This window comes from Hemiscyllium ocellatum, chromosome 33 (assembly GCF_020745735.1).
Source record: "Hemiscyllium ocellatum isolate sHemOce1 chromosome 33, sHemOce1.pat.X.cur, whole genome shotgun sequence".
NCBI lineage: Eukaryota > Metazoa > Chordata > Chondrichthyes > Orectolobiformes > Hemiscylliidae > Hemiscyllium > Hemiscyllium ocellatum.
The window spans coordinates 11349904-11375166 of NC_083433.1; the positions used below are offsets into that span (position 1 = coordinate 11349904).

Consider the following 25263-nt stretch of genomic DNA (forward strand, 5'->3'; position numbering starts at 1 on the left):
ACTGAAGAACATCCAATGGGAGCTGATGGGATGTACGATAAGTTACGGATGTTGAACGTCCAGACAGGGAGCTGGGGAGGGAGGCCAAGTTGGTACCAGGGAAGCTCAGTACCAGGGCAAGGGAGCACAGGTGAACTAAATGGCACATCATGTGAAGCCATCTGTTTTGCAACCAAGAATGTAATTGATGTAGATGCTGGCATATACTGTCTCTAATGGCCGATAATATCTCTGATCTGAAGCCTTGAGCATTAAAATCTAGGCTGATTCTCCACCACATCACACATAAGGTGATGGCTTTTGGAGGAAATATTAAGTCGAGGTCCCACCAACCTTCTCAAGTTAAATCAAAAGACCCTATGTCAAAGTTTTGAGGAAGAGTGAGGGTATTCTGTCCAGTGTCCAGGGCAATACTTATTATTCAAAATCTATTATCCAGTTGCTTGCAGAACCTTGCTGTGCTCAGGTTTGATGTGGAGGTGCTGCTGTTGGGCTGGGGTGGACCAAAAAGAAAGCCTTGAATTTATATAGCACTATTCTGAATCTCAAAACATTATAACATGTTTTATAGCAAATGAAGTAGACTTCACCATTGCACCGTACTAATGCAGTAGCAAATCTGAACACAGTCAGAAATCACGTGACAGCGGGTTACAGTCCAACAGGTTTATTGGAAATCACAAGCTTTCGGAGCACTGCTCCTGAATCAGGTGAAGATGTAAGCCTGCAATTTTGAATAAGTCTGTTGGACTATAACCTCATGTTGTGTGACCTCTGACTGTGTTCAGGTTTGCTACTGCATTAGGACGGTGCGATGGTGAAGTCTATTTCATTGCTATAAAACACGTAATAATGTTTTGAGGTTCAGAGTGGTGCTATATAAATGCAAGGCTTTCCTTTTGGTCTGATTATGATTCTTGACTCACAGTGAACAAAGCCACAGGAAGTTTACTTGCTGAAAGGATGTTCGACAAGTAATTACCCGTTCCTTACAAGGGACCCGAGGCAGCGGTCTCTATGAGAGAGACAATTGGCAATTTAATTTAACAGGCATGACTCTGCAATGGGTAATCAAGGAGAGGGGCCCTGTGTTGACCACACAAGGAATTGAACCTGTGCTGTTAGCATTATTTTAAATCACATTCTAGCAACAGATGTACCCAGCCCCCTACTGTTGTAATGTGCAAACTGAATTATTCCTTGCACCTGCATTCTCTGCGTTAGTTCACTTTTGATGGTCATTTTTTTTCAGCTCACAGTAACATCTGAATTGTTCAAGAGAGGAGAAAGGAGCAGCTTAACAGAAAATGTCAGAAATATGCAAATTTGTTTGATGCTAGGTTAAAGTTGCAACAATGGTGTCTTGCATTTCAGGTGTCAGATTAATTTATTTGATTCGTTCTGGGGACATGGGCACAAGTGAAAGGTCAACCTTTGTCACCTACCCCTAATCTCCCTTGAACAGGATGGCCTGCCTGAGCCACTCCAGAGGGTGGTTAAAAATCAACCACATTGCTGTATGCATTTAGAGTCACAGAGATGTACAGCATGGAAACAGACCCTTCGGTCCAACCTGTCCATGCTGACCAAATATCCCAACCCAATCTAGTCCCACCTGCCAGCACCCGGCCCATATCCCTGTGGACCAGGAGTCACACATAGGGCCAGATCAAGTAAGGATTTTTTTTCCTAATGGGCACGAGTGAACCAGATGGGTTTTTCTTTTAGCAACAATTGGTGATAGTTGTGATGGTCATCATTACTGAGACAGAGAGTTGTGAATGCATGGAATGCATTGCCAGCGGTGGTGGTGGAAGCAAAGTCATTGGGGACATTTAAACGACTGCTGAACATGCACAAGGATAGCATTGAGTTGAGGGGTGTGTAGGTTAAGTTACTATATCTTACACTAGGATTAAATCTTGGCACAACATCGTGGGCCTTAGGGCCTGTTCTGTGCTGTACTTTTCTATGTTCTAACTTTATATTCCAGGTTTAATAATTGCATTCAAATTCCATTTGAATCCAAGCCCTCATTAAGCCTGGGCCTACTGGTTTACTAGTCTCCGTGCTCAGTTATTGGTCTTGCTGTCTCCTCTCCTGACAGTCTTGCACGCAAGTCTAATCTACTTCAAGTGAGCTGTTTTGTCGATGCTGAGGGTTGTTTGTGTGGGATCTGGGTGGTGGTAATGAAACTGGCTTCGTGTCCCTGTTTTTACTCCAGCAGAAGGCTGCCAGCAGCTGGAGGTCAGAGGTGAAAACGGCAGTGGGGTTCATGTGAACGGAGACGATTCCGATGAATCCCAGATCCGCCTGCAACTTAAGAGGAAGCTCCAACGGAACCGCACGTCGTTCACACAGGATCAGATTGAGGCTTTGGAAAAAGGTACCGCCAACCCAAGTGTGAATGAAGCCCAGGAACCTCCTTGGGGGCTACATCCCCTGCTCTTCACATTTTATTAGCGAAAGGACAGCACAAATCCGGAGGACTCTGAGAAAATTCACACACAAACACGCATTCAAAGTCATAATGCTGAATACAAACAGGTCATCAATCTGAGACATTAACTCTGCTTCTCTACCCAGATACTGCCTGATCTGCTAAGTTTTCCAGCAAACTTTTGTCATAATGATGGATGTTTGCTTTTCCTGTTCTTTAAAATCTTGGGAGAAAGTGAGGACTGCAGATGCTGGAGATCAGAGTCGAGAGTGAGGTGCTGGAAAAGCACAGCAGGTCAGGCAGCATCTGAGGAGCAGGAGAACAAATGTTTCGGGCATAAGCCCTGCTTTATTTTTATTTTTCCTTAGCTTTTTCCTGCTGTGTTTTACCTGTCTGTGCTATGGCTGTCTAATCTATTCCTCTGTTCTTCAGTTGCTCTCCTTCCCCATCTCTCCCATCTTCCTTGCTCTACTAAAGACGCAACTGCTGCATCTGATATTATTTCAAAATCTCGCGCCTACTGTTAACTCCTCTGACTTTTTCTCCCAGTTGCACTTCCCACATCACATTCCCTGGGCACTTTAGTCTGTGAAAATGACCAGATAACTTATATATATTGGGAGTGCAGGAAGGCCAATATGCCTTACTGTAACCCCCACTTCCCTCAAGTAGTCTCTGAATCACAGATTGATGCAAAATGAGATCTTTTGGTCCTTCACATCTGTGTAAACTTTCTGAATGAGCAAGTCAATGGTCATCATTCACTCACCTTCTCTCCATAACCCTGCACATTCCTCCTTTGCCAATAGTAAGCCAATACCATCCTGAAAGACTTAGTTGGACCTGCTTCATCATTGTCTCAGCAGCACGTTCCAGACCACAACTATTCACAAATGTTTCTCCTTGTATCACCGTTGCTTTAGTTACAACACGGGGTAAATCCTCCTGTTAATTTAAAACCAGGAACTCAGAAAAAAATTATCCTGTGCAGTGATCTGTAAACATTTGAGTGGCAGGAACTATTTAAAGTAAAAATTAACACCTTAATTTCTTATAGTATTACAGAGAATAATTAACTAACAACTATTGTCAACTCCTTCCTCCAACCTATCTGTCACCTTCCCTTCTATAATACTAGCTGGATTAAATTCCTGATTAAGATTTACAGGAAAATTCAAATTTTATAACTAGCCAGTGGTTGAATCTTCTCTTTATCTTTGTCAGTAGATTGGCTCTCCAGGTCAGTGTTGAAGTTTTTCTTGTGTAAACTCTTTCTCTAGACAGGTGCCTTTCAGAGAGTTCTTGCTACCAGTCTACAGCTGTTGGTCTGGTGGCAGTTCTCCTCCCAACTGTTCAATTCTCCCTGGTCTTATATCCCAAAGCATCGGATTGTGTCACTGTCTTTCAGATTGTCAATATCCTCAATCAAACTTGATTGGAATTCGGTATTTTTGGGGTATAATTTAAACTGATTGGCCTAATTTGAATCTGTTTTGTCATTTCCAGGCAACCAGCTATCCCAGTAGCTGGAGCACATGTTACATTGTGTCTTATTGAGAACACTTGGTGCTGTCACTGCTAGCTTTTACTCTCTTAAAGATATAGTACACCCACGTCTTCATAACACTTTTTGGGTGTCATGAGGGCATCAGTGGCTAGGCCAGCCTTTATTGTCCATCTTTAATTGCCCAGGAGAAGGTGATGGTGAACTGCTTTCTTGAACCATCACTGTCCATTTGGTGCAGATGTATTGATGCTGTTAGAGTGGGAGTTCCAGGATTGTGACCCAGCAACTATGAAGGAACAGTTGTATATTTCCAAATTAGAATGGTCAATGGCTCTTTACAGCCTTCGAGCAAAAACAGACAATGGGCTAAACTACAGTACAGTTGATGTAGTTTCATAGAATCCCCACAGTGTGGAAACAGGCCCTCCAGCCCAACAAGTCCACACTGACCCTCCGAACAGTAACTCACCCAGACCAAATCCCCTATTCTCTTATCCTATATTTACCCCTGACTAACGCATCTAACCTGCACATCGTTGAACACTATGGGCAATTTAGAATGGCCAATTCACCCTAATCTGCACATCTTTGGATTGTGGGAGGAAACTAGAGCACCCAGACGAAACCACACAGACACAGGGAGAATGTACAAACTCCACACAGACACAGCATGCTAACCACTGAGCCACGATGCAGATGGAGCTTTTGTGGTGCAGTGGTAGTATCCTTATCTTTGAATCAGGAGGACTGGGTTCAAGTACTCCCTGTTCCAGAGGTGTGTAATAACATCTCTGAGCAGATTGATGAGAAAATCGTTTTTTTTTGACAAGGTCCCACATAAAAGACTTATCAAGAAGGCAAATGCACGTGGATAATTTGATAAAGTGGATTTAAAATTGACTCACTTGTATGAGATCAGAGGGTGATTCCAGAAGGCTGCTTTATTGACTTGAGGCTAGTGTACTGGGTCCCCTATTAATCTTCATTTATGTGAATGACATAGATGACTGTGTGGGGTTGGATTAGTAAGTTTGCAGATGACACTGCAAAGCCCTTTTCCTTGGATGGTGATGGCTAGCATGAAGGGACAGAGCTATAAATTGAAGGGCGATAGATATAGGTCAGATGTCAGAGGTAGTTTCTTTATTCAGAGAGTAGTAGGGGCATGGGACTCATTGCCTGCAACAGTAGTAGACTCCCCAACTTTAAGAGCATTTAAATGGTCATTGGATAGACATGTGAATGAAAATGGAACAGTGTCGAATAAATAGGATTCAAGATTGGTTCCATAAGTCGGAGTAACATCGAGGGCCAAAGGGCCTGTATTATGCTGTAATGTTCTATGTTCTATGGCATAAAGATTGGTTGGGCGGCTAACAGTGAGGTTGAGTGTCTTGGGCTTCAGGAAGATATATGCTGTTAGATATGGGTGGCACGGTGGCACAGTGGTTAGCACTGCTGCCTCACAGCGCCAGAGATCTGGGTTCAATTCCCGCCTCAGGCGACTGTGTGGAGTTTGCACGTTCCCCCCGTGTCTGCGTGGGTTTCCTCCGGGTGCTCCGGTTTCCTCCCACAGTCCAAAGATGTGCAGGCCAGGTGAATTGGCCATGCTAAATTGCCCATAGTGTTAGGTAAGGGGTAAATGTAGGGGTATGGGTGGGTTGCGCTTCAGTGGGTCGGTGTGGACTTGTCGCGCTGAAGCGCCTGTTTCCACACTGTAAGTAATCTAATCTTAAAAAAAATGGAATGGTTAAGTGGACAGATGGAACTTAATCTTGAAAAGTGTGAGGTGATACAATTTGGAAGGAGTTATTTGACAAGGAAGTATTCAATGAATGGCATGAGTCTAGGAAGTTCTGTGGGACAAAGAGACCTTGGAGTGTTTGAGCATAGATCTCTGAAGACAGTTAGTAGGTGGTAAAAAAGGCATATGAGACACTTGCCTTTATCAATCGAAGTATAGATTACAAAAGCAGGGATGTCATATTGAAATTGTGTAGAGCTTTGGACTACAGCCAGAGTACTGTGTGCAGTTCTGATGTCCACATTACAGGAAGGATGTGATTGCACTGAAAGTAGTGCAGAGGACATTCACCAGGATGCTGCCTGTGATGGAAAATTTAAGTGATGAGTGTAGGGTTGGACAGGTTCGGTTGTTTTTGTTGGAGTAGAGAAGACTGAGAGGCAAGATTATGATGGGACATGGACAGAGAGGATAAGGAGCAGCTGTACCCCTTAGTTCAAGGGTCAGTCTTGAAAGGACACAAGTTTAAGGTGAGGGGCAGGAGGTTAAGGGTGAATATGAGGGAAAACTGTTTTACCTAAAGGTTCGTGATGGTCTGGAATGTGCTGCCTGGTGGTAGGGACAAATGACCTCAGATTCCTTAAATAGTACCAGGATGAGCACTAATCACACCACAACATTCAAATCTATGGGCCAAGTGCTGGCAAACGGAATTAGATTGTAGGTCAGGTGTTCATTGCATGTCCGTGCAGACTCAATGGGCCAAAGGGCCTCTTCTGCATTGTATGATTCTGTGAACTGCAAAAGGGAAGGTGAGAGTGACTGTGTGTGACACCAAGGACAATTTGACTGTGTGTGGCATCAAGGAGACCGAGCAATACTAGAAGTGATGGGAATCAGAGGAAAGCTCATGCTGATTGGAGTAATGTCCAGTACAAAGTACAAAGGTTGTGTTTGTTGGAGATCAGTCATCTCAACTCCAGAGCATCTTTGCAGAAGTTCCTCAGGGTAAAGACTGAAGTCTGACCATCTTCAGCTGCTTTATCAGTGATGACTGCACAACGTTCAATACCATTCGTGACTCCTCAGGTACTTAAACTGTCTGTGACCAAATACAACAAGACCTGGGCAATGTTCACACTTGGGCTGACAAGTGACTTATAGCATTCATGCCATGCAAGTGGCGGACAATGACCATCTCAAACAACCTAACTGTTTTTCTCCTTGATGTTCAACAGCATTACTATCGCTGAATGCTTCCCTATCAGCACTCTGGGGGTTACCATAGAATCATAGAATACCTGTAGTGCAGATGGCCAATTAGCCCATCAAGTCTACATCAATCCTTCGAGGATCATCCACCCAGACCCACCTTCTCTCCAACATCCCTCTAACCCTGCAGTTACCATGGCTAACCACCCAGCCTGCACATCGATGAACACTATGGGCAACTTAGCATGGCCAATCCACCTAACTTTCACACCTTTGTACCATTGACCAGAGTTTGAGATTTGGGGAAGGTCAGGATTGTTCATGACAGCAGTGGAGGAGACAGGCAGCAACCACACTCTTTTACCACCCTGGAACTTGACCTCACGGACAGCCATACAATTGCCCGGCCTGTTGGATGCACAGGAATAAGGCCTGCAGGTCAGGAAATCCAGGTCAAACTGTATTCCCAGAAAAACCTGTCCTAGGTTTCAGGACCAACAGCTAAATTAGGGTCCTGGAAAATCTGGGATGGTTAGTCACCTTGGTTTACACTGTTCATTATGGCCTGATTTCCAGTTGATAGCACTCAGGCCTCTGCGTTCAAGACCTACTCCAGGGCCTGAACACACAATGAAAACTGATGTATCAGCACAGTGCTGAGCCTGTGCTGCACCAGCAGTGGTGCCATTTCCCAGAGGAGACACTAAAGCAAGATGGCTTTGTGGTGGATGTAGAAGATTCTATGCCACTGTTCTGAGGAAGAGCAGGGAAATTGTTCTTGGTATCTGAGCAATATTTATCCATAATCCACTTCATAGAAAGTGATTACCAAATGGACATATGAATTCGGAGCAGGAATAGGCCATTTGAGCCTGCCCTGCCATTCAGTAAGATCCAAATGCTCCACATATGTCTCTAATCTACCTACCAAAATGCATAACCTCACACTTCACATTATATTCACCAGGATGCCACCTGCTATGGAACATTTAGGTTATGAGGATAGATTGGACAGGTTCATGTTGTTTGTGTTGGAGCAGAGAAGACTGAGAGAAAATCTGATGGAGGTGTACAAGATTATGATGGGACAGATAAGGAGCAGCTGTTCCCCTTAGTTAAAGGGTCAGTCATGAAGGGACACAAGTTCAAGATGAGGGGCAGGAGGTTAAGGATGGATATGAGGGAAACAGTCGCTCAGTATTTAGCACTGCTGCCTCACAGTCACAAGAGACCTGGGTTCAATTCCAACCTTGGGTGACTGGCTGTGGGGACTTTACATGCTCTCTTCATGTCTGTGTGGGTTTCTCTGGGTGCTTTGGTTTCCTCCTGCAGTCCAAAGATATGCAGGTTAGATGGATTGGCCAAGCTAAGTTGCCCTGTTGTGTTCATGTAGATGGGTTAACTGTGGTAAATACAGGGTTATGAGAATAGGGTGGGATACTCTTTGGAGGGTCAGTCCCGACTTGAATGATGTCAGTCTGCACTGTAGTGATTCTACATTCTTACCTACCCCTGGTAATCTTTCAAACACTTGCTTATTAAGAATCCATCGACATGTGCCTTAGAAAGGTTCAAAAGACTCTGCTTACAATCCCTTTTGAGGCAGAGAATTCCAAAAACTCTCAATTCTCATCTCCCCCATCTTTAATGGGTGACCGCTTATTTTTAAGCAGAGAGACACCAAGCTCTGGAACATGGCGAAAGGCTGTTGACCTGAAGAGTTAACTCTATCTTCTTTCTCCACAGATGCTGCCTGACCTACTGAGAATTTCCAGCATTTTCTGTTTTCATTTCAGATTTCCCAGCATCAGTAATACTTCGGTAAATAGGCCATGGTCTACTTTGCATCTGTCATTGCAGTGGTGCCTGGCCTATACCTGGATGGTATGATGTGAGAGCTGGGCAGTAGAGGAATGAGTTTGCCTGGCTTGATTTAACTTTTCACATTCACTTCTCTTAAGATAACAAACAGTGTCAGCATTCCAGCCATGCACATTTTATAAGTTTAAACTTCTTGTATTTGTCTTCAAAAGAATTTGAACGCACACATTATCCAGATGTCTTTGCCAGAGAAAGATTAGCAGCAAAAATCGATCTTCCTGAAGCCAGAATACAGGTAACTGAGTAAGATCTACCTATGTTAGTATGAAATGGTGTGGATAATGCAAAAATGCAAGCTGTCTACAATGTAAAGTGTGACACAAAAAGGTTTACAAAGTATACAGTGATGTTTGGGTTTAGATGACTGGTTGAACACAGCTATAAGAGGTGTCTGGGCTTCTCTACAGGAGAGGCAATCAAATAGCCTCAAGAAAGGAGGGTTTCTTCAACCCTCCGAGTACCAATCTGCCGAGTACCTGTGTGTCTTGAAAATTGCATTGTACATTTTGCCCACTTGAGGTTACCACATGTACGTAAACCAGCCGAGGGAATTGAAGAAGAAGTGAAGGACAAATATAAGAGTGTTTATGATTAACAGCGTGCACAATTTTAATTCTAAATGTCTCTAGCTGAACAGGTTTCAGTCCTAAGGATGTCACAACACAATTTCCATTTTGGTTGCTTTACTATTGGTTTGACTTCTGAATTCACATTGTACACAATCCCCACTGTTACCAGGGCTGACAGGCTTAAATGAGGAAGGTATTTAATTCCCATCCCCTCAATGGTGAATTTGGTGGAGGAAAGTACTCCAGCTGTTCGTTCACTGACATAGTTCACCGCACCTTCCCATCTCCATTGTGCTGGGGTCTGTGACAGCAAGGCCCATGAGTAGCCACCCTGACCACCATCAATGAAGATCTTGAGTGAGCAATGAATGCCCACTTAGGGGCATCATCCTACCATTGCTAGCATTAACTCAGAAACTGGCAGGGCATTCGCCATGTGGGGAACACAATGAGAAAATCTGAACAGGCCTGACTGAGGGAGTTGGCATCGAGAAGGGTGCATCTGCTGAGAATCTGCCTTTGCTGCCGACGCCTTTCTGCCCACTCCCTGTGACTCCCGTGCTGCAATTCTGCCAATCCAGCTCTCACTCACCAGTGGTCTAGGTTCCACTGGCAATCCTCAGCCTTGGGGCCTGGGGTATCATTGGCAGCAGCCACCACCTCCCCGGTGATGGTGCCATTCGTTGGAGCTACTGGTGTTTGCCTGGCAACTCATGGCAGCCATGGTGTAGAGGTGCCGGTAATGGACAGGTTATAGTCCAACAGGTTTATTTGGAAGTACCAGCTTTCAGAGCGCTGCTCCTTTGTCAGGTAGCTAGTGAGGCAGGATCATAGGACACAGAGTTTATAGTAAAAGATCAAAGTGTCATACAACTAATGTGAAATATTGAACAAATCTAGATTACTGTTAACTCTTTAATCTCTTAGAATGGGGATGCAGGTTTCAAGTGATTAATATGTAAATCCCAGAACCTCTTTCAAGTCACAGTCCTGAGACAACTTAACGTTTTATATAAAAAAAAGGTGACATCTCAGCTCAGACAATGCATTAAAGGTGTGAGGTTAGAGTTCTGTCTGTATCCCATCCGTGAGTCAGACTGGTTCTAAGTAAGAATTAATAAAACGTCACATGGACTGACTGCCTACAGTTTGAACAAAATAGAATGTATCTGCAAATACAAATCTGGTGAGACCTTCATCCCACCTTCCTCCAACCCTCAGGGTCTTTGATCCCGTGAAAGGCTGGTTAAGAGCAGACTGGCACTTCAGCTGGTAAGCCTTTCTAAAAAAAGGGGAGACAGTTCTCTTACCAACTAACAACTGTAAGAACCACGGATGCTGTAAATCAGAAACAAAAACAGAAAATGCTGGAGAAATCAGAGTTAACATTTTGAGTCGGGTTCTGAGGAAGGGTCACTGGACCCGAAACGTTAACTGATTTCTCTTCACAGATACTGCCAGACCTGCTGAGCCTTCCCAGCATCTTCTGTTTTTGTTGCTAACACAGTTCTCTTGCTGGTTTGCCATCCTGAGTGGACACGTAGCAATTGTATACTGGGTCTTGATGCTCTCAGGATGGGAAGTCCTATTGTAAGGAGTTGAGCTTAACACTTCTGTTACTATGTCAGTGAACTAACAGCTGTAATGCCAGAGTGGTCTGTGTAGCAGCAGCACTCTGGAATGCCAGTGGCCTTTAAGTGGAGCTCTGGCAACATCTATGACCATGAGGAAAGTGAGGTTCTTTATTCTTTCTATTGAACATTTCTTCCCAGGGACACCTTATCACAAGATCACCAGCTATAAAAGAGCTGAAGCTCAACAGTCTAGAGCTGGCTGTTGAATTCTGCCTTAATCATTTGCCAGCCTTGGTTTACTGGAGCATACCTGTTTCTAAGTCAGGTGTCTATGGGTTCCAGCTCCACTCTGGAGATTTGAGGGTATAATTGAAGCTGATGAAGCTGTGAAAAACCGGGGAGGGCTGCAGTGTTGGAGATGCCAACTTTCAGATGAAATGTTCATCTAATCTGTGCTGTCAGTCAGATGTAAAAACATTTCATAGCACTGCTCACTGACGAGCAGGTCAGATCTCCTCACCCAAAATTGTTTTACATTCTCTTCAATATTGCATTCATGTGGAGAAGGTGGGACTTGAACCTAGACCTTTTGGCTCAGAGTCAGTGACATTACCATTACACTAGGAGAACACATGGTCCAAAGATGGACCAGCATTATTCAAGTCAGATGATCTGATCATTAACTCATTGATGTTTGTGGAGTCTTGCTGTGCACAAATTTCCTTCCACACACTCTGTGTAGTAGCAGTGAATGCAATTCAAAAATACTTCCTTCCCCGCAAAGTGTTTTGTGACGCCCTCAATATAAATGCAATGCTTTCTTGATTTGGATTGACTGATTTGCTGCACTGTTCCTGATAACTGTTCCCTTATTAAGAGGCCAATTGTATTCAATTTCCTACTGTTCGCAACATATCATTTCTCAAATGACTTTTGCATTTGAATGTTGTGGCATTTTGCATTATTATTATCCTTTAAAACCCTTGAGGCTTGCCAACCTAACTTTGCGGGATGTTTGTTTTTATTTTGTCTTTCTCACCTCAAGGTATGGTTTTCAAATCGACGTGCCAAGTGGAGGAGAGAAGAGAAACTCCGCAATCAGAGGAGGCAGGCGTGCAGTGGTCCGAGTCACGTCCCCATCAACAGCAGCTTCTCGCCTACTCTGTATCAATCAATCCCACAGCCTGCTACGTCAGGTCAGTATCCCACAACTGGTCACTCTATTAGCCCATACTGAATGCTCCCGTATAACACTGAACATTTTGCCTGACCCCTCCTTTTGACACCTCTATTTTTGCCTCATCTTTAAATGAAATCTTAAGCTGAGACCCTCTCAACTCACGTGGATGTAGTAGGTCCCAAGGTACTCCGTTGAGAAGGAACGAGGGGCGCTCTCCTCAGTGGCCTAGCCAAATATTTCCCCACCCACTAAAAGCAGCTGATCTGCATCTTACGGTATTGTTATTTGTGGGATCTTACTGTTCACAACATTGGTTACTATGTTTCCTACATTAAAATGGTGATTACACTTCAAAAATTACTTAATTTGTTGTAAAAGTGCTTTGAGATATTTTGAGCTTGGGGAGGATGCTATGTAAATTCAAATGATTTCGCTTTCGCTCTCCAATGTGCTCTCGTCTTCTGCTTGGGTTCAGATGCACACAATGGGTACTATGAGATTGTACTCTGTCTTCACCTGTCCCAATCACGTCCCTATGAACTCTTGACCCTCGCATTATTGTTTCCTCTGGACCACTGCTTCCTTTATCTCTCTGTGCCATTGCCCCACTGCTGTTGGCTTGGCCTTGAATTTGAGCTCGGATACTGACATTCTAGCCTTGTTCTGTGAATCAGGATTGGTTCAGTTCCTGTACAGGCTGAGCTTACTTAAGAGGCCCTCCTTCTCAACCTCTCCCCTAAGGTGTGGAGACCATCAGGTTAAACCACCACCAGCCATATCTCTCTTCCAAGAGAACAGCCCTTCAGGACCATGATAATGTCACTTTTATCATTAGGCTAGATTAGATTATCGACAGTGTGGAAACAGCCCCTTCAGCCCAACAAGTCCACACCGACCCTCCAAAGAGTAACCCACCCAGACCCATTTCCCTCTGACTAATGCACCTAACACTATGGGCAATTTAGCATGGCCAGTTCACCTGCCCTGCATTTCTTTGGACTGTGGGAGGAAACCAGAGCACCCGGAGGACACCCTTGCAGACACGGGGAGAATGTGTAAACTTCACACAGACAGTCACCCAAGGCTGGGATCGAACCTGGGTCCCTGGCGCTGTGAGGCAGCAATGCTAGCCACTGAGCCAGTGTGCCACTCATTATACTTCATTGGCATGTGGGCACTGCTGCAAGGGCATCTTTTATTGCCCAGCCTTAATAGACCTTAATTGACCTTGAGCTGATTCATTTTCCAGATACATTGCTATGAGTCTGGAGTTACGTGTAAGGATTGTAGATTTCTTTTCCTTTCGAACACTAGTGAACCAGATGGCTGTTTACAATAAGTGGTGATAGTTTTATTACTGAAACCAGCTTCCAGCTTTATAAATTGAGCTTAAGTTCCAACAGCTGCCCTGGTAGAATTTAAAACCACATGGGCAGCGTTGTGGCTCAGTGGTTAGCACTGCTGCCTCACAGCACCAGGGAACAGCATTCGATTCCAGCCTCAGGCGACTGTGTGGAGTTTGCACATTCTCCCTGTGTCTCTGTGGGTTTCCTCTGGGTGCTCCAGTTTCCTCCCACAGTCCAAAAATGTGAGGTTAGGTGAATTGCCCATTGTATTAGGTGCATTAGTCAGAGGAAATGGGTCTGGATGGGTTACTCTTTGGCGGGTCGGTTTGGACTTGTTGGGCCATAGGGCCTGTTTCCACACTGTAGGGAATCTAATCTAATCAACAGACCATTAGGCTGCATCTCCAGATGACCAATGGAATGAAATTGCCACAATAACACCGTCATCTCATAATTGGCTATAGACCATATTATGGATAAATGGTTTTAGGAACTGTTGCCCTAAACTTCCAAACAAAGATGGAATAAACTGGAAAAAGTTTATCAAAACCGTCTTAAACTGCTTGCGGGTAATTCTGGTTAGAGACAAAAAAAACTGCAGATGCTGGAATTCAAGCTAGAAAAACAGGGGACTGGAAGAGAACAGCAAATCAGGCAGCATCAGAAGATGGCGAAGTCAACTTTTTGGGTGTAACCCTTCTTCAGTCCTGGCTTGCTGTGTTTTTCCAGCCTCCTGCTTGTCTGGTAATCCTGGCAACCATGACCAAATATAGAAGCATAAGCAGTGGTGGACAATAGCCTATTTGACCTTGGGGGTGTGGGAGCATCACAGACAACACATACTTTGTCTATGCCCAACGTACAAATGTGTGCAACCTTCTACAGCATGGCACAGGAATCCAAGGTGACTCTTTCCCTCCATAGTCCAGGACTGGTGATGCCATTTGTGCCACAACAATTCCTGTCCAGGCTGAAACGAGCTCGATCAGTTTAAGAAGTGAGATATCGTTGACATTGTTGTGTTCCATTTTCTCTCTTCAGGACCAATCCTGGGCAGAAACGAGACCTCGCTTGCAAACAGTTACAGTGCGCTTCCACCCATGCCAGCTTTTGCCATGGCAAATAACCTCCCTTTGCAGGTATGGTCACCAAAGACGGGAATGGGTTGGCAATGGTTTGACCCACTGATTTCTCCATGTTGCAGGCGGTGCCAATAGGTGACAATGGTGGCTCACAAGTGAAAGTGATGGAGCCCCTTTCTCAATGTAATGTATAATCTTGACCAGCGTCTGAGTACAATACGGAGATTGCTTCATTATCAGGAATTTGGTTCCATGAGTGAAATTTTAAATATTTAATTATGCCTGTGGTTCAAGTAAGATATAAAAAATATTATTTGACCCACTTTAGGTTGTGTAGGTAGTTCTACTGGTAGCCTACCTTAAAGAATACTACCAAAAACAAACATTGTTACTATTTATCGTGCTATTTATGTGACTTTGCTGCATGTAGAACTCAGGCAGTGGTGCCTTGGTTCCACTCTCGGGAATGTTGAACACAGACAAAGGCCACATCTTGGAAAGTCAAACACATGGAGATACTGCAAGTCAGATGGTTGAACGGATAAGGATGTCACACTTTGGAAGTCTGGGCATGGTGAGCGAGAGTGGCCTTGCCGAGATGTTGCAAATCAAGTTTAGGTAAATTACGTTAAAGTGAATCTGACTGCACTTAATGAGCTCTCGCCAACATACCAATTTTACAATCAACCAACTTTAAGTGGAATGACTCTTGAGTGAAAACCTGCAGTACTTACATTAAAGAAGAAAAGGAATCCTGCACATATTTATGATAACTTTATTCCTTGTTGCTTTTTGTCAAACCATCTTGCCAGTTTAGTTTAGGGTAGTTAAAATTTACTATGGCTGTTCTATGTTCTGTGACAATTGCAAACCTAATTCTCCCTAAAATTCTTTTTCACCTTTAGATGGTTTGCAGTGTTTCCCTTATCTCTTCATTCAGTTCATTTGGTTTTTGTTTTAGTCTTTGGTTAGTTTGCTGTTTTTTTCTATTGACATATAGTTTGGCAGATCAACTACACACTCCCCCTCCTTGTCTATCCTTTCTGATGAAAAGCTGCAATAATTATCATAAACCTTAGTTAGTCCTTTACTTTTAGCTTTTTCAATTATTCCTTCTGTGCCTAATTCATTACTCCTTGCCTTGAGCTCCTCAATTTTATTTTCATGCTATGTACATGTAGTTTAATTTGTCTTCAATAGTCCCTTTTATTATTATAATAGTTTAATGACTTGTCATGTCAGCTTTGTTTTGTTGCTTTCCTTGGTTTATCTGTTGCTGTCATCAATTATTCTGTTATCTTCTGGCTACTGTTATTTTTGCCATATTTGTCCCCCATATTTGCTCTCATCTGGTTCAGATGCAGCCTTGCACAGCAATACAGGTTCTTCCTGCTCCATTACTAGGGCTCTTGATTTGGATATGGACTTTAGTAAGGCGTTTGATAAGGTTTCCCACAGTAGGCTATTGCAGAAAGTACGGAAGCATAAGATTGAGTGTGATTTGGATCAGAAATTGACTAGCTGAAAGAAGATGGTGGTTGATGGGAAATGTTCATCCTGGAGTTCAGTTACTAGTGGTGTACCACAAGGATCTGTTTTGGGGCCACTGCTGTTTGTCATTTTTATAAATGATCTAGATGAGGGCGTAGAAGGATGGGTTAATAAATTTGCAGGTGACACTTAAGGTAGGTGGAGTTGTGGATAGTGCCGAAAGATGTTGCAGGTTACAGAACGACATGGATAAGCTGCAGAGCTGGTCTGAGAAGTGGCAAATGGAGATTAAAGTGGAAAAGTGTGAGGTGCTTCACTTTAGAAGGATCAACAGGAATACAGAGTACTGGGCTAATGGTAAGATTCTTGGTAGTGTAGGTGAGCAGAGCGATCTCAGTGTCCATATGCATTGATCCTTGAAAGTTCCCACCCAGGTTGATAGGGTTGTTAAGAAGGCATACAGTGTGTTAGTTTTTATTGGTAGAGGGATTGAGTTTCGGAGCCATGAGGTCATGCTGCAGCTGTACAAAACTCTGGTGCGGCTGCACTTGGAGTATTGTACAGTCCTGGTTACCACATTATAAGAAGGATGTGGAAGCTTTGGCAAGGGCTCAGAGGAGGTGTACTAGAATGTTGCCTGGTATGGAGGGAAGGTCTGATGAGGAAAGGCTGAGGGACTTGAAACTGTTTTTGTTAGAGAGAAAAAGGTTGGGAGTTGACTTTAAATAGAGACATATAATATAATCAGAGGATTAGATAGGGTGGACAGGGAGAGCCTTTTTCATTGGATAGTAATGGCTGGCACGAGGGGACATAGCTTCAAATTGAGGGATGATAGATGTAGGACAGATGTCAGAGGTAGTTTCTTTACTCAGGGAGTAGTGGGGGGTGTGGAACGCCCTGCTTGCAGCAGTAGCAGATTCGTCAACTTTAAGGGCATCTAAATGATCATTGGATAAACATATGAATGAAAATGGAAAAATATGGGTTATATGGGCTTCAAATTGGTTTCATTAGTCAGCACAACATTGATGGTCGAAGGGCCTGTACTGTGCTGTAATGTTCTCTGTTCCATGTTCTATGTTGACCCATGAAATGGAACCCTTTGTTCTCACACACCAGTCTTTCAGCCAAGCATTCACCTCCTTGAGTTAATTATTCCTTTGTCAATTAGCACATGGTTTGGGATAACAATAATGAGACCTGATTGTTGAATTTAGTTCCTGACTTCTGATATTCCCTAAGCAGGACTTTCTTCCTTTGTTTTTCAACTTTGGTCCTAATGTGAATCACATTAACTGGCTTTCCCCCCCTCATCTTCCCTCTCCCTTGCCCTCCAGCTTCTTTGAGATATCATTTAACTAGAAACAGTAGATAGAGCACAACACTGGAATCTTGGGAAATTAAGGGGTAGTTTCCTCCCAGACGTTGATGGAAGTCTGGAACTCCCAGCCTGAAAGAATGATAGGGGCCAAAACACTCCTCACTGTTAAAGAAAGTACTTAGATATGGACTTGAAAGGCAACAGATCGAGAGCTGCAAAGTGATTAATTTGACAGCAAAGAATGACCACAAAATCAAAAAAGAGGAAAATGAATGAAAGTATGACAGAGAGCTAACCAAGCACAAAACAGATGGTAAGAATTTCTGTAAATATTTGAAGAGGAAAAGAGTTAACACAGTAAGGATTAGTCCTATAGAATGAAAGATGGGAAAGTCAATAATGGAAATTAAAAATTGCCAGACAGGTTGAACAGGTATTTTGCATCAGTCTTCAGCACAAAGGATACAAATAACATTCCAGAAGGAATGGGAAATTGGAAAGTGGAAGAGAACGAGGAACATAAGAAAACCACAGTCATCAGAGAAGTGGGATGAAGTACATTTATGAAGTGCTTCGTTGGCTGACACATGCATGGGTCTGGATGGACTTGATCTTAGAGTCTTAACAGAAGTGGCTCATGAGGTAGTTGATGCATTAGTTCCAATTTTCCAAAACACTCAATTCAGGAATGGCTCAATTAAATTGGGAGATAGTGAATATAATTATTTTCTTCAGCAGGTAGAAGATAGAAAGCAAAAAGCTTTTGGAGTACTAGGCACAGTGCTGGCCACCCTGCTATAGGAAGGATATTATTAAATTGCTGGAGGGTTTGAAGTATAAAGAGAGGATGGAAACGATTGGACCTTTTCACTGGAGCTCAGAAGGTTGAGGGGTGGCCATATTGAGGTTTATAAAATCATGAGAGGTATGGATAAGGTGACTAGCAAAGGTCTTTTCCCCAGGGTAGGGGAGTTCAAAACTAGGGGGCATATTTTTAAAGTGAGAGGAAAAAGATTTAAAAGGGATCTAAGGAGCACAGACAGTGGTTCATATGTGGAATGAACTGCCAAAGGAAGTGATAGATGTAGGTACAGTTGCAACATTTAAAAGACATTTGGATAGGTACATGGATAGGAAAGGTTTAGAGGAATATAGTCCAAACGCAGACAGGTGGGATAAGTTCAGTTTGGGAAACACGGTTGGCATGGATGAGTTGGACCAAAATGTCTGTTTCTGTGATGTATGGCTCCATGAGTCTGTGACTCCATAAAGTAGGATCCTATGTTTTCCTGTGTACTCGCCACTGACTTGAAAAGCAACTTATGGCTGACTGAAATGGTTTGGGAAATCTTGAGGATATCATTGACCGTTATAATAATTGGAAGACATAAAGCTGTATATATTGATCAGGATGTGCCTGTGTCCTGTGTGATAATCAAGTCATTGTATCCTTTCTAGTCCTCAAGACATGACACCATGTTGTATGAGGACCATGTTTCTTTCTCTTTCTTGGGGAATCTTTGCATCTCCTGTCTTGTGGTGCAGTAGGTAATGTTCCTGCCTCTGAACCAGGGCTTCAGTTTTGGGTCCCACTCCAGACTTGATGGCCAAGGAAGGTGTGTTCATTACACGGCCAAAGAGCTTGAGTATCAACTTATAAATCCACCTGACTCACACTGATGGCAGGTGGTAAGAACGGGAGACTTCCTATGTCAGCCATACAATAGAAAGAATGTTGGAGCCTCTACCTTAATTATCTATAGCCCCAGACTACAGCAGGTATGGAGAACCCAGATTCCCTAAATGAACAGCAACATACCATCTCTCCTGGAGAAACAATGCAGATAAGTGAAAATGACCACTTACTTGCTTTCACTGGGGAAATCAGATGACGGTCTGGTGTTCAATTAGATGATTGGCAGATTCCTGGGTGGTGGTGGCTGACATGAGTCAAACCTAGGGGCATCTGTGAAGGAGGTTCCACTGTTTTGAGATGAGACCAAAATCCTGTCTCTCTCTCTCTCTCTAGTCCTGTCACATTCTTATGTAAGTGAGTACATTTCACAAACTATTTCCTGTTCTTTTCTTTTCCCTCCTTCTCACTTTCATTCATTCTTTCTACAATCATTCTGTCGAAGGTTTTCATTCCTAGAAGGCTTTTCAAGCTTGAGTTTGGTTACCTTGCATTTCCTAGCTCACCCGGTCTGGTCTCTTACACTTTTTAACCTTGCTATCCTGTTGTATTAGCAGCCTCATCTTGCACTTTCCTTTCTCATTGTAAAACAAAATCAGCTGTCTGACAGATTCTCCGCAAATCACAAATTCTGGATTTGATTTTGGGAGATGGAGGTGCAGTGGGAGTTGGGGGGTTTGTGGTAACGGTAGTAGTGGGAACAGAAAGTCGAACCATTGGGACTGTCAGTTTCAGGTCACGGCTGCTGTTGGTTTTCCATGTAAATCCCAGCCGTCCTACTTCACCTAACTCTACCCTTCCATTCCTTTAATCTTTGTGAATGTATATAGTTTTCCACAACTGAGTGCAATTTACCTCAACCACTCTGCAACAGTTCATTTTGGATCTGTAAGAGTTTATCTCTAGCCAAAGATGAGATCCTTCTTACTGGTAACGCAACAAGCTCCAAAACATCTCTGCTCCTCCAAACCTGATGATTCCACTGTAAACGGAAAGATGATGAGCAGAGAGATCTGGGAGTGCAGGTCCATTGTACCCTGAAGGTTGCTGCATAGGTGGATAGACTGGTTAAGATGGCATATGGTATGCTTGCCTTCATCAGACGGGAGATTGAGTATAAGAGCTGGCAGAGCTGAAAATGTGTTGCTGGAAAAGCGCAGCAGGTCAGGCAGCATCCAAGGAACAGGAGATTCGACGTTTCGGGCATAAGCCCTTCTCCTATAAGAGCTGGCAGGTCATGTTAAAATTGTACAAGATTTTGGTTCAGCCACATTTAGAATACTGTGTACAGTTCTGGTCGTCACATTACCAAATGAATGTGGACGCTTTGGAGAGGGTGCAGAGAAGGCTTACAAGGATGTTGCCTGGTATGGAAGGTGCTAGCAATGAAGAGAGGTTGAGTAGGTTAGGATGGTTTTCATTAGAAACAAGGAGATTGAGGGGGGACCTGATTGAGGTCTGCAAAACCATGAAGGGTATAGACAAGGTAGATAGAGATAAGCTTTTTCCCAGGGTGAGGGATTCAATAACGAGAGGTCACACGTCCAAGGTGAGAGGTCAAAGGTTTAAGGAGGATACATGTGCAAAATACTTTACAAAGAGGGTGGTATGTGCCTGGAATACGTATCCAGCAGAGGTAGTAGAGGCAGGCACGGTAGATTCATTTAAGGTGCATCTGGACAGATGCAGGAGTAGGTGGAGATCAGAGGGATATACAGATGCTTAGGAATTGGGTGATAGGTTTAGACAGTGGATATGGATTGGCTCAGGCTTGGAGGGCCGAAGGGCCTGTTCCTGGGCTGTAAATTTTCTTTGTTCTTTGTTCCACCTTTGATGGCCACATCCTCAGCTGACAAAGTTTTAAGCTTTGCAGTTCCTTCCCTTAACCTTTTTGCCTCTTTGTTTCTTCAATGCTCCTTAACACCAACCACTTTGAACAAGAATTTGGTCATGTCCTTAACATCTCATATTGCCTTATGTGGCTTGGTGTCAAGTTTTGTCTCACACCATTCCTGTGTAGTGACTTGGGTCATTTTACTGTGTCAGATCATTACACAGAGGTGTGAAGCGATTCTTTTTGCTCGGAAGAACGCCAGAGGGACAATATAAACTAAAGTTACTATTCTAAAAGGGGTGCGGGAGCAGAGGGACCTTGGTCTATGTGTTCATAAGTCAATGGCAGGAGCAGTTAATAAAGCACAATGGTTATGCCAAATGTGTTTAGAACATTGGTTTGGCCTCAGCTGGAATATTGTGTCCAATTCTCGGCACTGCACTTTAGAAAAGATGTGAAGATGTTAGACAGGATGCAGCAAATATTCATGGGAAAGGTTTCAGGGCTGAGGAACTTCAGTTATGTGGATGGGTTGGGCAAGTTAAGACTATTCTCCTTGGTGGAGTGAAGGTTAAGAAGAGATTTATTTGATGGAACTGTTCAAAATCATGAAGACTTGGGGGGGGAGGGGAAACATCCTCACGGGTGGTCTGGTCAAGAACCAGAGCACACAGGTTTAAGATAATTGACAAAAGCTGCACCAAGAGAAAACCTTTTAATGCAATGACTGTTAGGATCTGAAACGTGCTGCCTGAGAATGTGATGGAGGCAGGTTCAATTCAGGAGCAAATTGGATTATTATCTGTAAAGGAAGAATGCTCCTGAGAATAGCGTGAGGGGAATTGTTTGATTGGAGATCCCACACAGCCACAACATGCCTCCTTCCACACTGTAGCATTTCTGTATACAAGCTGTTGTTGGCTATTTCCAGATGGTAATGTTTGCTATGTTCTGCCTTTTCAGCAACCTGTCCAACCAGTTCCGGGTCAAACCTCCTCGTACTCTTGCATGATTCCAGCCAGCCCAGCTGTCAGCGTGCGGAGCTATGACACATACACTCCTCAACACATGCAGCCTCACATGAGTTCACAGCCGCTGGCTTCAACAGGGGCTTCCTCTACAGGTGAGACCCATGGCTCCAATGCAGAGAACATTTGTAATTGATTCACATTTGACTCAGTTGTCAAAAGCTGTGCCAGCGTTCAGTTCTGTGCTGCTGGCCCTTCCACCCAAGATGCTGTTTGTATTATGTGTTAACTGAGATGGCAAGTGTCTGTGGGCTCTTCCAGTTTGCAAGTTATAAAATGTAAAAGCTCTATTCAAGAAAAGAGGGAAAAAGTACACAGGAGTAACAGGCCAGTAATTCTGGCATCAGCCATTGGGAAATGCTGAAATCTGTGGTCAAGAAAATCTTATCAATGCACTTAGAAAAGCAGAGAATAATTCAAACTAGTCAACATTGTCTCATGAAAGGGGCATCATACTTGATGAGAGGCTGAGCGAAATTGGATATATATTCTCTGGAGTTTAGAAGGATGAAAGGAAATCTCATAAGACGTTCAGGAATCTCAAAGGGCTTGACACAGAGGGCTCTGAAATGTACCCAAAATAAAAACTGAAAGATTTGTAAATCAGAAACAAAATCAGAAATTGCTGGAAATCCTCTGCAGATCTGTTGAGCGACCCTTCACTCGACCTGAAATGTTAACTCGGATTTCTCTCCTCAGAGGCTGCCAGATCTGCTGAGCTTTTCCAGCAATTTCTGCTTCTGTCCAAGCTGTATCCTGTGGCTGTGGAATCTAGATCAAAAGGGCACAGTTTCATGATAAAGGACTGTGTTTTAGGATCATGATGAGAAATTTCTTCACTCCAGAGGTTTTGGAATTTTGGGAATTTGGGTTCAATTCCACCCTTGGGTGTCTGTGTGGAGTTTGCTCATTCTCCCCGTGTCCCCCTGGGTTTCTTCCAGGGGCTCCGGTTTCCTCCCACAGTCCAAAGATGTGAAGGTTAGGTGGATTAGTGATGGGAAATGTAGAGTGATTGGGGTGGGTCTGAGCACGATGCTGTTCAGAGGGTTGGTATGGACTTGATGGGCCAAATGGCCTGTTACCACACTGTAGGGATTCTATGAAAAAAGACTTGGCAAAATTGCTACATTGCATCTTGTAAATGGTGCGTACTGCAGTCAGTGCAACTATTTGGGGCAGCATGGTGGCTCAGTAGTTAGCACTGCTGCCTCACAATTCCTGCCCTTGTGTGACTGTCTATGTAGAGTTTGCACATTGATGTGCAGGCCAGGCGAATTGCCCATAGTGTTAGGTGTATTAGATTAGGTTAGATTACTTACAGTGTGGAAATAGGCCCTTCGGCCCAACAAGTCCACACCAACCCGCCGAAACGCAACCTACCCATACCCCCACATAGGTAACCCTTACCTAACACTATGGGCAATTTAGCATGGCCAATTCACCTGACCTGCACATCTTTGGACTGTGGGAGGAAACCCACACAGACACGGGGAGAACGTGCAAACTCTACACAGTCAGTCGCCTGAGCCGGGAATTGAACCCGGGTCTCAAGCGCTGTGAGACAGCAGTGCTAACCACTGTGCCGCCCACAAAGTCAGGGGTAAACATAGGATAGGGGAATAGGTCTGGGTGGGTTACTCTTCTGTGAACTTGTTGGGCTGAAGGGCCTGTTTCCATACTGTAGGGAATCTAATCAGTGCTTACAAACCCTTGACCCCCACAGTGAAAAGTCTATTTTGCAGCAAAGAAATTCAAATTACTCAGCAAACACTGTCTGTTTCAACAATACACCACAGCAAATGGTCTGCAGTTCCAATACGACACTGCAAACAATATAGAATGTCTATTTAAACAGCTTAAAGAGTGTCTTATTTAAACAACATACCACTGCAAGCAGTAACCAGAAGCTATTTAAACAGTGTTTTACATCAAAACGCCTTCAAAGTCTGTTTGAAAATTCCCTATAAACTACAGCAAGCAGGCCCTGTGACTGGAACTACAGCAAAATTTCCTGCTAAAAGCAGGATGCATTTTCCAGCAATACTCTTTGCGGTAAGTAGAGGATAAGCATTTAACACAAGACCGTCTTATCTTCTGGTAAATACAGCAGAGAGGATGATATTCAGGACCCAGTGTCGTAAAGGTGTACAAGTCTTAGAGGAAGAATATTGAGCCCATTTAAGGGGACCAGCAGGATTCACTATAAATAGGAGGAAATTACTGCAGATCTGGAATCTGACCTGTAAACAAAAAATGCTTCATTAGAGTTATCTAGACTCTAAATGTTTGCTCACTTTCCCTCCATGGATTGGTGTGGACTTGATGGGCCAAATGGCCTGTTTCCACAGTGTAGGGATTCTATGAAAAAAGACTTGGCAAAATTGCTACAATGCATCTTGTAAATGGTGCATACTGCAGTCAGTGTAACTATTTGGGGCAGCATGATGGCTCAGTAGTTAGCACTGCTGCCTCACAGGGCCAGGGACCTGGGTTCAATTCCTGCCCTTGTGTGACTGTCTGTGTGGAGTTTGCATGTTCTCCCCGAGTCCGTGTCTCCCACAATCCAAAGGTGTGCAGGCCAGGTGAATTGCCCATAGTGTTAGGTGCATTAGTCAGGGGCAAACATAGGGTAGGGGAATGGGTCTGGGTGGGTTACTCTTCTGAGGGAAGCTGCTGCCTGACCCGCTGTGATCTCCAGGAATCACGATAACCTAGGCAGAAGACTGGCTCAAAAACTGTGATTGCTTTCACTGGATCAGAGAATGTTTAAGCAGGGGAAGCTAACAGAAATTCTCAAAATCAAGCATTTGAGATGAGAGATAGTAAAAGATGCTATTCGTGGGTCAATGGAATGGGACTTTCTTCAGGGCTGTCTCTCAAAACCAAAGGGTCAAGTTTGAATGTAATACCCTCACACATGTCAATGTCAGCAGCAATTGCATTTTCCATTCTGTTATCTTTTTTTCCACAGGACTTATTTCCCCTGGAGTGTCGGTTCCAGTTCAGGTTCCTGGAGGTGATCAGGACATGGCCCAGTACTGGCCTAGGCTGCAGTAAAGAGGGGAACAGGGACAAGGAACAGGAAAGAGTCCACCACATTTGACATGAAGCCAGATTCTGCTTATGATGTCTCGGAGGTGCCAGTGTAACATAAATCCACCCTGTTGAATTAAGTAGGGCTCAGTGGGTATATAAGCGATGACTGACAGCCTGTAAAATTGTGCTAACATTTCTGATATTTTTGCTTTTTTTTAATAGAAGGGGTATTTGATTACAGCCTGTTGCTATGCATATGGACAATCTTGAATCTTCAATATAAAGCCGTCAGAGTTGTAGTTATGTAAATATAGGGGATTCC

The 25263-nt window shown here is 43.7% G+C and overlaps 1 protein-coding gene across 2 annotated transcripts; it reads left to right on the forward strand.

The window, feature by feature from the left end:
* Positions 1-24962, forward strand: LOC132831291 (paired box protein Pax-6-like). 2 transcript variants are annotated; one of them, XM_060849336.1, is made up of 7 exons: positions 1-130; positions 2225-2386; positions 8937-9019; positions 11973-12141; positions 14495-14592; positions 21841-22000; positions 24877-24962. In XM_060849336.1, the coding sequence occupies exons 1-7, from the start codon at positions 16-18 to the stop codon at positions 24960-24962; spliced, it is 873 nt and encodes a 290-aa protein (XP_060705319.1). In that variant the 5' UTR covers positions 1-15. The 2 variants fall into 2 exon arrangements, with proteins under 2 accessions (XP_060705319.1, XP_060705320.1); XM_060849337.1 differs by having other exon boundaries at positions 2228-2386.
* The last annotated feature ends 301 nt before the right edge of the window (positions 24963-25263 follow it).